Source organism: Caloenas nicobarica, chromosome 28, assembly GCF_036013445.1.
Source record: "Caloenas nicobarica isolate bCalNic1 chromosome 28, bCalNic1.hap1, whole genome shotgun sequence".
NCBI classification, from domain to species: Eukaryota; Metazoa; Chordata; class Aves; order Columbiformes; family Columbidae; genus Caloenas; species Caloenas nicobarica.
Genome location: NC_088272.1, coordinates 3,019,119 through 3,034,395, shown reverse-complemented (window position 1 = coordinate 3,034,395; position 15,277 = coordinate 3,019,119). Strand labels below are relative to the sequence as shown.

Sequence of the window (15,277 nt, the reverse complement as noted above, 5' to 3'; positions counted from 1 at the left end):
GTGGAGTCATCAAAGGGAAAGCACTAAATGCAGGTATCTGCAGGGAAACAAAGACGAACACAGACAGTCTGATACAGACCAGCTCCAACAGGCAACAGCACCCTCACAGCCACCACACCAACAGCAGCACTTACACTACCATGAGCAACACATCTGACCCTGTCCTGTTGCCCCTCTCAGACTGCTCTGGTGTGAAGGTTGCACGAGTGGTCCGTGCATCCTGGGCAGAACTTATGCACTGTCTCACACGCTCCTGTTCCCCCAGCTGTGGACCTGGGCTGTGTGTTTGCCCAGACTCAGAGATATTACCCATTTGGCCATTCCACCCTGGGTGTCTTCACATCCTGGTGTCCTCCTCCTCCTTGCTACCCTCACTTAGAATTGACCAAAACCACACGCAACAGTGAACCCACTCACACAGCAAATAGCCAGGAGGGGACTTTAAGAAATGTCGTAGTTTAACCCTGGTCATCCGCTCAGCACCACACAGTCGGTCGCTCGCTCCCCCACAGCAGGATGGGGGGAAGGATAAGAAAAGTAAAAGAAAACTCGTGGATTGAGATAAAGAGGAGGAAAGTGATAAGAGGGGGAAAATGAGGGAGCAGCAGCCAGCGGTACCCAAAAGAGAGAGTTTAATAGGTAAACCAAAAGCTGTGTGTGCAATCAAAGAAAAATGAGGAATTCACCCGCTGCTTTGCGTTCACAGGTGGGTGTTCAGCCATCTCCAGAAAATCAGGGCTCCATCACACAGAGCAGTTACTTGGGAAGACAAACGCCATCACTCTGAGTGTTCTCCCCTCCCTTCTCCTCCCAGATTTTATTGCTGAGCATGACTACATATGGTATGGAAGACCCCTTTGGTCAGTTGGGGTCAGCTGTCCCAGCTGCGTCTCCTCTCAATTTCTTGGACACCCCCTGCCTCCTCTCACTTCTCAGCGTGAGGAGCTTAAAAGACCTTGATACTGTGCAAGCACTGCTCAGCAATGACTGAAATATTGGGCTGTGATCAACACTGTTTCCATCACAGATTTAACACACAGCCCCGTACAAGTGACTATGAAGATAAGTAACTCTACCCCAACTGAAACCAGCCTAATAAGCAGGACAGACCATGGTGATGAGGCAGGGGGTTTGGCCAGACCAGCACTGACCAGCCACCTCCCCACGGGCAGCTGGTCCCTCGAATCCCTCTCCTCCCCACTCTTCCACAGGCTGCTTCTTCCACAGTCCACCTTGATCCCTCCCTTTCTCTGCCCGACTCTCTTCCCCAGTTCACAACTATCATCAGTTACTTTTTCCCCAATGGTCTCAGGTTTTCTCCGTTTGTACTCAAGTTTGATAGTTTGGATGCCATTGTCCAGGTCCTCTGGGACTTCAGTGGCATCACTGGTGGCTCCCCCAGTTCAGATGGAACTCCGCCTGCAGCTCCCAAGGGCCTCTGGTCTCCTGCAGGTTCTGTGCTCATGGCTGGACAGTGACTGCAATCCTGAGAAATTTCAAATCTTATGAGAACCTTTAAATCAACTTAAATGATTGAGTACATTCAGTAAAATGTCTGAGCTTTTCCCTTGATTTCTAACTGAGAATTTTTCAGGATGTGTATTAACAGCAGGAGAAGAAATATTGATTTTTCCTTGTCTTTGCATCACCAGTACTCTATCTCTTACTCCGTGTGTTTCATCTCCCTCACATTCCGGTTATTTCCTCCTGGCCTGAAGAAATGCACCATGTCTTTTAATTGTGTTTCTATTTATAATTTCCTATCTATCTCTCAAAAATATTTATTGCATGGTTCTCCCTTCTGGAAGGTGGAACCCATTGGAGCCAGCTTGGACTTGGCATAGAGCTGAGGCCTGTGTTTTATCTTTTTGATGATCTAATCACATTTGAATTTGTGTGTTCAAAACCAAGCAAAACCTTTTTGTGCCTGTTTGTAGCCAGTTCTCTAATGAGAGCAGGTGGAAATTCATGGAAAGGGGCTTTAAGGTCCGATGACAGAAATAGTGGTGTTGGGAGGTGAGGAGCAAGGTTGTCCACACAGTGTCAGACCTCAAGGGACTACTTTTCCAATGTGTCCAGACCTCCTTAGGAGACAGCCTGGATCAATATCAGTTAGAAAATGCTGGTATCATCTCTTCCATAAACTGAAAGATAATTAAAATTTCCTTAAATATGAAAATAACAATTATTAAGTGCTTATAGAAATCTTTAACTAGACTCCTAAGAGCTCTCTAATTTACTGTACAAGTCTTGAAGACTTTAAAAACATCATGGTAGAGATACGGATCCTTAGGGCTTCCTCCACTTCTATGAGCCCCATGGTGCATTTGGTGCTGAGTCCATGAACCTCAGATACTGAGAGGAGACTGACAAAACCTCTCAAGGACGTAAAGTCAGAAGCAAATGCCAAAGTGTCTGGGAGCGTTACTTGGCCCAACTGACGGCAATTGCCAACAAACTCTCCTGATGGAGTCGTTAGAGCAGATACTTGGAGGCCACGATGGCAGATAGGCAAAGCTCACGTACAGACGGTTCTGATGCTGAGAAAACCTTTGGTTCGATTTATGAGGCAGAAAGGCCAAGCCCTCAGCCCAGCCCCTGGCAAGGCAGATCCTGTCCCTCCTGCGTGGCTCTTCCTGGGGCAGTGGGATGTGGGTGTGATGCTGAGTGAAGAACAACAGCCTGACACCTCCCTGTGGGGCTGCGATGAGGCCCCTGTGCCATGAGGACGTGCATCCTCGCAGGTCTGTGGCAGAGACAACTGCCATGGCCAAGTGGACAGAGATCTCTGTTCTGTGGGTGCCTTCCAGCCCTACCAGAGCCCTTGGCCATCTCCACCACCACTGTCCCACACCTGCCCCTCTCTCCCCATGGCTGTAGACACCCATCTCTTCCCCACCTTGCTCTCGCCATGGCATTTCCATGCTTCACCGATGTCTTTCCACCCTCCCTGGCTGTTCCGTGAAACACAAAGCCACGGGCTGATCGCAGACTCCCTCTGGGTGACCTCTTGCACCACAGTGCAGCCCTCAAGTGACATTTTTATCTCGTCGTGCCCCGTCTCCACATTCCAAGCAGCACTTTGCAGCAGTTTCTCTCTTTCTTCTGCTCTTTCCCATTATCAAGCAAAGTTCCATGATCTCAGAATCCACCCTTAAAGTCTTTGACCCAGCCCGTCAGCCTGCTTGTGGTCTCTCAGCTGACCAGAAAGAAGTATCCTCACCATGATCTTCCAAGCCACACGCCTGCTGTTGGCCTTTCAGCTTGCTGGACAAGACTAAAGGCATGTGCCTGCTGCAGATAAAAGTAAAATTATTGTCACCCGCCAAGCCCATGCACCTGCTGGTGGTCTTTCTCTGACTGCCAGGTGCATGTCCATGCCAGTCCTGCAAGGCGCTACGGCAGCAGAGACCTTGCAAACAACATTCAAGGTACGTGCATGTTGGTGGCTTTTCAATTCCTTAGGCACAGCTTCAAGGACACGCACATAGACCAGTCATGTGCCTGAAGCTGGCCTGACAGGTACTCAGGTGGAAGTGACCTCACAGCCGTGTGCCCCTTGCTGGCCCATGAGTCCCTGAGGCACCATAGACCTGGTCCCAGCAATCCTGCCCATCTCCTCCTTGGGCCTGACACCTGGTCAGGAACCTGTAACCTCACATCCCTCTTCAGATGCCCCGTGGCTGCTCCAGAATAACCCTGGCTTGCCCCAAGGGGCCAAACTGCTGAAGTAGGGTAGGGAGAGGGGTTGGAGGTGATGGGGGTTGAGCACGGCAATGAGAGCTTTGGGGATGAGGTGTTCAATTCAGGGATTAAGGATTAGAGCTCGCTGTTCCGGGTTAGGATTTAGGCATCTGGCAATCTGCTTAGGTGTGTGGTTAGTGTTAAGGGTATGAGCTATCTTTGTGAGTTAGGCGGTTTTTTTAGGGTTGTGGTGAGGCCTAATGTTAAGGCTGGTAATTTAAGGTTAGGGATACAGGGTAGGGATTAAAGTGAGTAAAAGCATAAGACTAAGAATGAGGGGTTATGGGCTTGAGATTTGGCTTAGAGGTAAATTTTGAGGTTTGGGTTTAAAGTAGTGCATTACTGTCAGGGTGAGGACTAGCATTTAGGGGTAAAGTTAAAGTTTAAGATTACTGCTTAGAACACAGGTAAGGGCCTAACATGAATGTTTTCACAGTCAATGTCACGGCAGCATCACCATTACCTGAAACTCTCCAAATCTTTCGTCTCTGTTGGCCAAGCCATTCTTTCCTCCCCCACATCTCCAGTCTCTCTTGTCCCAGTTCCCCTTGACCTTCCCAAATCTGTCATCATCTTGGGAGCAGCTTTCTGATGGCCTTCATGACCTCTGAGTATTTGCCTTCCCGCTGCTGGTCAGCCAGTTCCTGTGACAGAAGTGACCTCACAGCAGCATCCAACGGGACACAATGGGCTGCTGTGCTGCTGAGGTCCCTGCTCAGCCCACCCAGCAGCCCTGCACCACCCCTAAGGTCCCCTACCTCAGCTCACGCCTACCAGCTCGTGCTCCAGAACAGCTGCCATAGGTCCGGGGAGACTTTTCCCAGTCTCACATGGTGCTTCAGCTGCCCCAGGGTATGTTGGAGGCAGTGGCCACCTCTGTGCAAACAACTGAATCAACCCCTGAACGGAGACTTCAGGGAATAGTTGAGCCCTCTGCAGAAAAGACTTCTATGTAATAGCTGAAAAAGTCTTCCTTTCCACAACTGCTAGTATTTTTAAACTAATTTCTGTGAAACTCTTCATAGTCAGTTAGTTTGTTTTGACAGTACCATGGGCAAGTGTCAGCAAGCTAATTAAACACTGTATCTCTATGTGAATGTTTTTATGCAGCCATTTCCCAAAATACATTGCCTACCAATGGTTTGAGTTGAGAAACACTGTTCAGAGGATCTTCTTAATTTGCATTGGCACATTTTGTATCTCTAATTCTTTTCCTCTGTCTCATTTACTTCCTTGCCTATTCTTTGAAGAGCTCTCTGAGGAAAAGATTAATTGAATTATGGAATACCATAGATTGAGAGAGACTCCTTTGCAAGGATCTTTGCAAGAGTGTCTTGAACTGGGTCAAGTGAGGCTCCCCGTACAACAGTTCTGCTGAGTTCTTATAATTGGCCAGCCTGTTGTCCTGCACATCCTCTCTGGCATGTGCAAGCAAGTTAAGTAATTACTGTTTACTCAATTTTATTCAGTTTTGCATGAGAAACTGCTACAGGGATCTCTGAAACAGTCAGGTTCTTCACCCAGGATGTTAATAACTACCTGTATGCACAGGAAACAGGCCCAGGCACAGCAGGATCTGCCCGTCTCCAGCACTGTCTGGAAACCCACCTGGAGAAATCCCACACAAGTCAGGCCAACATTTAATTTGAAGGTGACTAATTTTTGCTTATTTTGGAGGTGGATGGTATTGGAGGAGGTTGACTGAACTCAATCACTTGGTTTCAAGTTGATCCATTGTCTCAGACCAGTTTCTGCTGCTGTCTCTGTGGACGATGAGATGGGAAAGTCCTTGGAGCACCCAGGTGACTAATGACTGAAGAGCTCTGCTTGCACACCCACACAACTTTGTTTCACCGCCTCAAACCCACCATCTCCTCCTCTCCCTCTTCTCCCCTTGCATTTTGAATTATTCTGGTTTTGGAGCCATCTGCTCTACTCCTTTCTATGTCTGAAAACAAATGGAAAGATGAAGGGATAAACACCAGTCTTTATTGTATATGTGGGATTTTTTTGTCCTTCTTTCTCCTACATGTGTAGTTTGATTTAAAAAACAAAATAAGTTTAGGAATGGGAGATTTGAGACTTGAATAGTGAGTTTCACCTGCTTCACAACAGGTGCCTGTGAGAATTTGTTTTCCCAAGGCTCCCTGTATAATCAATGGAGAGAGGAGAAAACTCTCAAGGCTGGGTCCTCCCAACCTATAGCTGGCACACAAAAGAAAAGTTACAGATCTCTTCCAGTCACTATTCTCCTGGTCTGCACTTAGGTCAGGACATTTGATAGTAATAGCGATGAGCAACTGTTTGGAAGTAACTGCATTTCGGTGCAGATGGATGTCAGATGAGACCGGGTGGAACCATAACAAATTTCAGTCATTATTTAGAGTACTAAAGAAGATGAGTTATACTTAGTCCCTATTCTGCCCTCCCCTCCCCTTTCCTGAAGAAACAAAGAGCACAAAGCTGTGGAAGAAAGCACGGGATTACGAAAGAGATGCTTGATACTGCTTATTCTGAAATCAATAGATACTCAAGGATTCCTAGTCCAAAAAGGCAAGTACTGAAAAGTAGAAAGAAAAGCTTTCAACATACATTTGATTTGATTTGATGTGATTTGATTTGATTTGATTTGACTTGATTTGATGTAATAGTTTGGCATTTGTGCAATAAAAGAGATGACTTAGGCACATAGGTGTGACAGATGTTTGGAAAAGACCTGCGTGAATTTGGAATTTGCCAGGAATGGGATAAAATCGCTAACAGACTTTAAAATCCTCTGTCATGAAGGAAGAATTCTTTACAAGTGTTTGAAAAAGGTAGAAAGAAGACAACAAATTCTCTGAGAACTCCAAATGAAATTTGATACAGAAAAATCAGGGTATGAGAAGTGCTTGAAGTCCTCTATCTGTGTACTATAGGAAGACTGCAAGAAAGGAAAGAAGCAGAGAGTTTTGGGGAGCCTTTCGCCCAGACTGTGGAATTATCACACTTGTTTTTTGCCATGTTCCTGTCTCGGCATGACGAACTGAAATTCAACGTGGGACCAGAAAATGAAACTGCAGTTACCAAGTTCATCCTAGAGGGTTTCTCAGGGCTTGATCAAAGACTACAGCTCTTACTCTCTCTGGTCTTTCTGCTCATATACCTGACAACAGTGATGGGCAACGCCACCATCACTTTCCTCGTGTATGCGGATCACCGCCTTCAAACCCCCATGTACTTTTTCATTGGCAATCTGGCCTTCCTGGAAATCTGGTTTACATCCTCCACAAGCATCAAGTTGGTTGTTATCCTGGGTTCTGGGAGGAGAACAATCTCACTAAGCAGCTGCTTTGCCCAATCCTATTTCTATTTTGCCCTGGGCTGTACAGAGTTTGTTCTACTTGTTGTCATGTCCTTTGACCGCTATGTTGCCATCTGCCAACCTTTGCATTATGCTGCCATCATGAAGCCTCAGCTCTGCATCCACCTGGTTGTTGCTACTTGGGTCACAGGCTTCACACTCTTCAGTTACCGCCTGGTCATCCTCTCCCAGCTGACTTTCTGTGGCTCAAATGAGATCCACCACTTTTTCTGTGACAACTCCCCCTTATTCAAACTGTCCTGCTCTGACACCAGCCTGCTTTGGAAAATAGACTCTGTTTTCTTATCATTTGTCATTCTGGGTTCCTTATGTTTAACTCTGGCATTTTACATGTGCATCCTTTTCTGTATTCTACATCTTCCAGCAGCCTCTGGGAGGAAAAAAGCTTTTTCCGTATGTTCTTCCCATCTCACCACCTTGGCAATTGCATACGGGAGCTGCATTGCTCTCTACGTGTGTCCTTCAGTAGGTGTTTCCTTGGAGAACAGCAGATTTGTAGCATTGCTGAACACCGTTCTGTACCCCTTCTTAAATCCATTCATCTACAGTCTCAGAAACAAGACTGTGATACTGGCCCTGAATGAAGCCGTTGCCCGTACAAGAACACAGCTTTTCCCCTAATCATGAGGCATTTCTGGACAGCAATTCCAGTGATCTGCTATCATATGTTAAATAATACCAATGCATAGGTATGTAACCTCCAGACAGAGATACCTCAGGAGATTGATAGAATCATAGAATCCTTTCAGTTGGGAAAGACCCTCAGGTTCATCGAGTCCAACCACAACCCAATTCTAGCACTTAATCGTGTCCCTGAGAACCTCGTCTAAACACCTTTTAAACACCTTCAGGGATGGTGACTCCCCCACTGCCCTGGGCAGCCTGTTCCAATGCCCAACAACCCTTTCCAGGAAGAATTTTTTCCTAATATCCAATCTAAACCTCCCCTGGTGCAACTTGAGGCCGTTTCCTCTTGTCCTATCTCGTTGCATTGTGTTAAGTGATAAAAAACTCCTCTGCACACACAAAGAAGGCACTAACAATGGCAGGAGGAGTAATTCAGTTAATACCCTGCCCCAGCTGCTCTCAGCCCCATCACTGGGGAGCCACCAGCTCATCAGGAGCCCATCTCCAAAACCAAGAAGAGCACAGAGGCTCATTGGCAAGTGGGAACCCAAATTACAGGCTCTGGGGAATGAACATCTTGTCCCAAGGCTACCCTGGGAGAGCCCTCAGCCTCATTGTCCAGGTGTGAAGCCCATCAAGAGGAGCCACTGAGAGCAGCTCTCTGGATCACCATTTAGACTAATGGGATTGTTGCCTAGGGGTGCAGGACACATGGTGGGATGCAGGGGAAGAGCATCTTTGGATTACACAGGACTTACCATGGGAAGTTTGGAGAAGGACCCCAACCAGTGCAGTCTGTCCTATCTTCTCATTAAACTGAATTTCTAAGTCTTTGCTATGTGAGCAAATCTCTTCTCTGCGTGAACGTGTGAGCGTGGGGGTGTGAGTGTATCAACTGGAGCAGGACCAGGGGGTCAGACAGCCTGTATGTCATTGGTGCCAGCAACTGAGAGACCAGAGTGACTGGACATAAGAGTGTGCGCGCATGTGTGTGACTGGGGGGGTCTGTACCAGTATCTGGAATGGGGCTGCGGCCCTGGGGGCTCATGTGTCCTGGTGTCTGCAACTGGCAAGGCCGGTGTCCTGGAGAGTTTACTGAGCAGACTGAGTGTTTGAGCCCCGCTGCTGGAAGAATCCACCCTGAACGGGTATATACATAAAATAGACTGGGCTAGACTAGAAGAGTTCAGTTGGAAGGGACCTACAACGATCATCTAGTTCAAATACCTGACACATTCAGGGCTGAGCAAAAAATAAATCATGTTATCAAGGGCATTGTCCAAAGGCCTCTTAAACACTGACAGGCTTGGGGCATTGACCACCTCTCTAGGAAGTCTGTTCCAGTGTTTGACCAGCCTTGATAAAGAGATGTTTCCTAATAACCAGTCTAAACCTCCCCTGGCCAAGCTTTGAACCATTCCCACATGTCCTATCGCTGGACACCAGGGAGAAGATCTCAGCACCTCCCTGTCCATGTCCCCTCCTCAGGAAGCTGTAGAGAGCAACGAGGTCGCCCCTCAGCCTCCTTTTCTCCAAACTAGAGAAGCCCAAAGTCCTCAGCCGCTCCTCAGAGGACAATCCTTCCAACCCTTTCACCACGTTTGTTGCTCTCCTCTGGACGCATTCAAGGACCTTCACATCCTTGTTGTAATAATATGTGGGGCCCAGAACTGCACACAGCACTCAAGGCGAGGCCGCACCAACGCTGAATACAGCAGCATAGTCACCTGCTTTGACCACATGGCCGTGCTGTGTTTGATGCACCCCAGGATGCGGTTTACTGTCTTGGCTGCTGGGGGACAGTGTTGCCTCCTGTTGACCCTGTGGCCAACCATCACACCAGATCCCTTTCTGCAGGGCTGCTCTCCAGCCACTCTCTCCCAATCTACACTTGCACTCAGTGTTACTCTATCCCAGGTAGAACAATCCAGCACTTGGACTTGTTCAATTTCATGCCGAGTGCTGGGTCCTGCAGTTGGCTCACAATACCTCCACGCAACACTACAGGCTCAGGGAAGAGCGGCTGGAAATCTGCCAAACGGAAAAGGACCTGGGGGTGTTGATGGACAGTGACTGAACATGAGCCAGCGTGTGCCCAGGTGGCCAAGAAGGCCACCAGCGTCCCAGCATGCATCAAGAATAGCGTGGCCAGCAGGACCAGGCAAGTGATCATCCCTCTGTTCTTGGCACTGGTGAGGCCGTATCTCAAATCCTGTGTTGAGTTTTGGGCCCCTCCCTACAAGAAAGACCTTGAGGTGCTGGAGTGAGTTCAGAGAAGGGCAACAAAGCTGGGGTGGGGTCTGGAAAAGAAGTCAGATGGAGCGCGGTTGAGGGAGCTGGGGCTGTTTAGCCTGGAGAAAAGAAGGCTGAGGGGAGACCTTATCGCTGTCTACAACTACCTGAAAGGAGGTTGTAGCATGGAGGGTGTTGGTCTGTTCTCCCATGTGGCAAGTGGTAGAAGGAGAAGAAACAGCCTGAAGTGGCACCCAGGAAGATTCAGTTTGGATATTAGGAAAGATTTCTTCGTGGAAGAGTTTGTGAGGCATTGGAACAGGCTGCCCAAGGAGTGGTTGAGTCACCATCCCTGGAGTTTATTAAAAGACATATAGATGAGGTTCTTAGGGACATGGTTTAGTGCCAGAGTTGGGTTCATGGTTGGACTCGGTGATCTGGAGGGTTTCTTCCAACCTAAATGATTCTATGATCTCATTGGGATGAGAAACATGGTTGGGCAGCTCACCCAGATGGAGTACTGATATGGATGGATGGATGGATGGATGGATGGATTGGGACCGCGTGAAGGATCAGCCTCCTTATCAGCCAGCCATGGCATGATGGAAGCAAGGCCAGTCCCCCTTTGTCCCCTGCTCTTGTTTTCAAGAGATCCTTTACACCCATTGCTGGCAGCCCTCCTGTGCCAGCCCCTCTCACCAGCACAAGACTCCTGGCCCAGGAGCTCTTCATGCTGCTCCTGCTACCGCAGTGACAGAGCAGCCTGCCCTGAGCTGGGGAATGCAGAAATACGTTTCTGTGGGTCATTTATTCCCCTGTTGAAACACAGAGCAGTGGGAGCAGGCTGTGGTGCCAGAAAACCACAGCGAGGCAGTCCAAGGCAGATCACTGAAGGTCCTTCACCATCTCCAGGAACACTGGGCACCCACAGATGAACACTCAAAGCAGCACCATGACGTAACATGTTGCCCCGTGTCCTCCCCTGAGCCCATGAAAAACCCAAGCACAGCAGCATGGCCTTGTGGGGGAAATGTATTCAGGCTGACCACAGCTTTGGAAGAAAAGCCCAAGCTCCAAATACTGAAACTGAGGAAATCCCCTTTTATGGGGTATTTCAAAAAGATGGTCCCAGTTTCAGAGATACAGTGATTTCAAAATGGGTCCATTCTTTTGAAACACCCTGTATTACAGAGATGTGACACAGGACACCAGCTGTACCAGGGTCCCAGAAACAGGTAGACAGGCCTCTGAGTCATGGCTCTGCAGAAGTGCCATGGGTGAAGAAATTCCTTGACAAACATGGTTATCACAGATAAAATGCTCAATGCCCAGGAGGTTCCTGAGATGAGCTGGAAGTCACTTCTGAAGAGACATGGGTAACTTACGGCTGCTGAGAGAAAAATGATTGAATCAGCTTCTTCAGTGCCACTTTCAGCTCTTGGTTCCTCATGCTGTAGATGAGGGGGTTCACTGCTGGAGGCACCACTGAGTACAGAACAGACACCACCAGGTCCAGGCTTGGGGAGGAGATGGAAGGGGACTTCAGATAGGCAATCATAACAGTGCTGACAAACAGGGAGACCACGGCCAGGTGAGGGAGGCACGTGGAAAAGGCTTTGTGCCGTCCCTGCTCAGAGGGGATCCTCAGCACGGCCCTCAAGATCTGCACATAGGACAGCATGATGAACACAAAACATGCAAATCCTAAACAGACACTAAGCCCAATAAGCCCAAGTTCCCTGAGGGAGGCATCTGAGCAGGAGAGCTTGAGAATCTGGGGGATTTCACAGAAGAACTGGTCCAGGGCATTGCCCTTGCATAGTGGCAGTGAAAATGTATTGGCCGTGTGCAGCAGAGCATTGAGAAACCCAGTGGCCCAGGCAGCTGCTGCCATGTGGACACAAGCTCTGCTGCCCAGGAGGGTCCCGTAGTGCAGGGGTTTGCAGATGGCAACGTAGCGGTCGTACGACATGACGGTGAGCAGATACAACTCTGCTGTGATCAAGAAGAGAAACAAAAATAGCTGTGCCGCACACCCTTGAGAGGAAATGGCTCTTGTGTCCCAGAGGGAATTGGCCATGGAGTTGGGGACAATGGTGGAGATGGAGCCCAGGTCAAGGAGGGCGAGGTTGAGGAGGAAGAAGTACATGGGGGTGTGGAGGTGCTGGTCACAGGCTATGGTGGTGATGATGAGGCCGTTGCCCAGGAGGGCAGCCAGGTAGATGCCCAGGAAGAGCCAGAAGTGCAAGAGCTGCAGCTCCCGTGTGTCTGTGAACGCCAGGAGGAGGAACTGGGTGATGGAGCTGCTGTTGGACATTTGCTGCCTGTGGGCATGAGGACCTGTGCAAGGAGGAAAAGACGGTGACGGTTTACATGAGACTTGTCTGGGAAAAATCAAAGCCATTTCCCACAGACCCTCCCACAAAGAGACCCTTTTCTTTTTCCAGGAGAACATCCTGTCTGCAGCCCTCGTCGGTGCTTGATGAGTGTGCAATGAAGAGCAGGGTCTCTGCCCGGGGGCTCTTGAGGAGTCAGCCTGACCCTGTGTGATGGGGTGGGGCAGGGGCCAGTCCTGGGGTTCAGCTTTGTCAGATGGAACCGCTCCTGGTGCAGAAGGGACTGTCAGCATCTCTACCCGCAGGGCTGAGGAACTGAGTTTGAGAGGTTTGGCGTTTCTACAGTTCTATGTCCCCTCCTACCCCGGGGAGTGTTCTTGGGTGTCAGAAACCCTCAGCATTTCTGCTGCACTCAGGGAGAACAGAGCGAGTCCTGCGAGACCAGAGGATGCCTGTGGGTCAGTGCAGAGTGAGGGCAGCTGCTCTGTCCCTCTGTCTTGCTCCAGCTGCCCTGGGCTGGCACCTTTCTGAGATGGAGGCTGATCACACTGCCATGTTACCCTGAAAAGCCACTGGGCACTGCTGAGAGCAGAGGGACCCACCTCAGACCACAACATGTCTCACCCTCTCCTAAGGTTTCAGTATCCCACGTTTATCCCGGAAACCACTGATTTCACAAACCCAACAGCATTTTCTCTGTCACAGCATCTCTGTGCTCCTCCATGGGGCTTTCACATAACAAACAGATGCTGTAGGACAGGTTTGCATCCTGGAGGGTAGTTCAGAGCATCTATGGAAACCCCCAGGAGATATCCAAGTGTCCTAATGATGGCATCTGATTAAAGGAGACTCAGCTCATTCCCCAGCCCCACAGACTGCATTGCCCACAGCCCCACAGGTCAGAGCAAAGCTGGGACACGTGTTCCCGTGGACACAGCTGCAGGAAAGGACCCACAAGATCAGGCTGTGACTGTGCAGCTGAAACTCCCATCCCCAGAGAGCCTGACAGCAAGAACCAGATCACAACAGCAGTGACCCAGAGCAGTGGAGCAAGAAGGAAACTGCGGTGAGGGTGGGTGTGAGAGAGGCCAGGGCAGAGGCAGCCGGGCACTCAGACAGCGTCACCCTTCCCCAGCTGTGCAGCCACCTCCCACACACCAGCATTGCCGGGCAGCTGCTCTCAGCCCCTGTGCTCTGCAGAGGGAACTGGAGCTCTGGCTGCACAGGAGCTGCTTCATGCCTTGGAGCCCCCGGCCCTGAGGGCAGAGGCTTTGCTGGGTGGGAGAGGAGGCGAGGGGGCTGCTCACAGGAGGCATCTGCACTGCAGGGGATCATACAGAGTTTTCTCTGTTATCCCTCCCATACCAATTCCAGGTTTAGTTTCCTCTCATTTCTGATCAGTTCCCTGCTGCCTGGACATTCTCCCCCTGGGAGGTGTTTCCCTGTCCATGTCTTTTCCCTGTCAGCACACAGAGACCATCCCACCCTCTGTGCCCTCATCCTGGCCCTACAGATCCTGCCTGTTCACAGGGCACTGCCTGGGGGCATCTTCCTGTTTGCAGGTTGGAAAACAGGACAGGTCAGACTAAGGCTGACGGGTTCAGCAGATGTGATGCTGGTGCTGTGCACAGGCAGAGCAGCAGCTGAAGGGATGTTAATGAGGATTCTGGAAGATGCAGTGATTGATCGGAGTTGCAGTTCAGGAGTCACAGTGACTTGTTTAAGCATGTGAACTCATTTTCATTTTATCCTTTCCTGCATTCCCCAACCCTTGGGATAGGAAACTGAAAAGACAGGCTCAGGACAGCTCCCTATCTGTCTGGTAATCCTTGCATTGACCTTCTGCTTGAGGCATGCACCTGGAAAAATCCTGGGGGTGATCTGGAGCTGTGTCCAGCACTGACCCACACAGCACCCCCTCAACAGCAGAAGCACCTTTCCTGCCCTGATAGGGGTCACTCCTTCCACCCACAGCTTCTCCCCACAGCACTATGGGGATGTCCCCGGGAGGCTGAGCGCTGACCCTGGCAGGCGGGAGAGTCCCTGCCCCGGCACAGCCCTGGGGTGCAGGGATCCTGCTCTGCAGGACAGCTCTGGGCAACTCTGGCTGCTCACCCACCTTCATGCAGCTGCAACTGATTCAGGAGAAAGGAGCTGTCTTGTCCTGGGTCTCTGATGGTGTAGAATGAATCTCTCCCTAGGAGGAGCACATATTCCTTCACAACTAAGAAAAGGACAGTGCCATCCTGCCAGATCTTATCTGCTGCATGACGTGCCAGCTTCAGGAGATCCCTCCAGGAACTGCAGCTTCATTCCCCTGTAGCCAGAGATTTGCTATGTCAAGGACAGTGAAGATTCCTCCTTTGAATTCTCAGCATCCTCCCACCTCAGACTGCGTTTCCCTCTCTCTGCCTGGCTCCTCTCCACTCGGTGCTGCAGGCAGAGCCCTCAGCCCTGCTGCGCTTTGCAGAGGAGCTGCTCCTGGGCAGAGCTGTCTCTCTGCAGCGCTGCCGCTTGCCATGAGCTCCCTCTGTCCCAGGAGCCCAGCCCAGCTCAGCAGCACAGGAGCAGCCCAAGGCGCTTTAATGACCCCTCTGGTGGGTTTGGTGCTGAGTCCATGAACATCAGCCCTGAGGGGAAGTTGAAGAAACTTCTCAAGAAGTCCAAGTCAGAATCACACTGCAAAGTTTCTTGTAATGTTAATGCATCCCACTGAGGAACACTACTGAGGAACTGACCCCAGGGTCTGGTTAGAGAAGAAAACTGGAGACAGTGATGACAGGTCAGGACAAGCAAGGTGAAGGTCTCTCTGATGATCAGTAAACCTGGATGTGTTTCATTAATCAAAGGGCCAAGCCCTGACCCCCAGCCCTGGGAAGGCAGATCCTGTCCCTCCCACGTTGCCCAGGGCCCTTCCTGGGACAGTGTGATGTGGGGCTGTGCCAGGCCAAGGGCAGGACTATGGTCCCACACC

At 50.0% G+C, this 15,277-nt stretch overlaps 2 protein-coding genes across 2 annotated transcripts; one reads left to right on the top strand and one right to left on the bottom strand.

The window, feature by feature from the left end:
- The first annotated feature begins 6,745 nt into the window (after positions 1-6,745).
- LOC135999534 (olfactory receptor 6E1-like) lies at positions 6,746-7,729 on the top strand. Its single transcript, XM_065653104.1, has one exon. The coding sequence runs from the start codon at positions 6,746-6,748 to the stop codon at positions 7,727-7,729; it is 984 nt and encodes a 327-aa protein (XP_065509176.1).
- A 3,619-nt stretch (positions 7,730-11,348) lies between these two features.
- Positions 11,349-12,284, bottom strand: LOC135999376 (olfactory receptor 14C36-like). Its single transcript, XM_065652932.1, has one exon. It carries the CDS (start codon positions 12,282-12,284, stop codon positions 11,349-11,351), a length of 936 nt encoding a protein of 311 aa, XP_065509004.1.
- Positions 12,285-15,277: the final 2,993 nt, after the last annotated feature.

Bases quoted from the DNA above. Each gene is read 5' to 3' on its own strand.
- LOC135999534 (XM_065653104.1), top strand. From the start codon at position 6,746: ATGTTCCTGTCTCGGCATGACGAACTGAAATTCAACGTGGGACCAGAA.
- LOC135999376 (XM_065652932.1), bottom strand. From the start codon at position 12,284: ATGTCCAACAGCAGCTCCATCACCCAGTTCCTCCTCCTGGCGTTCACA.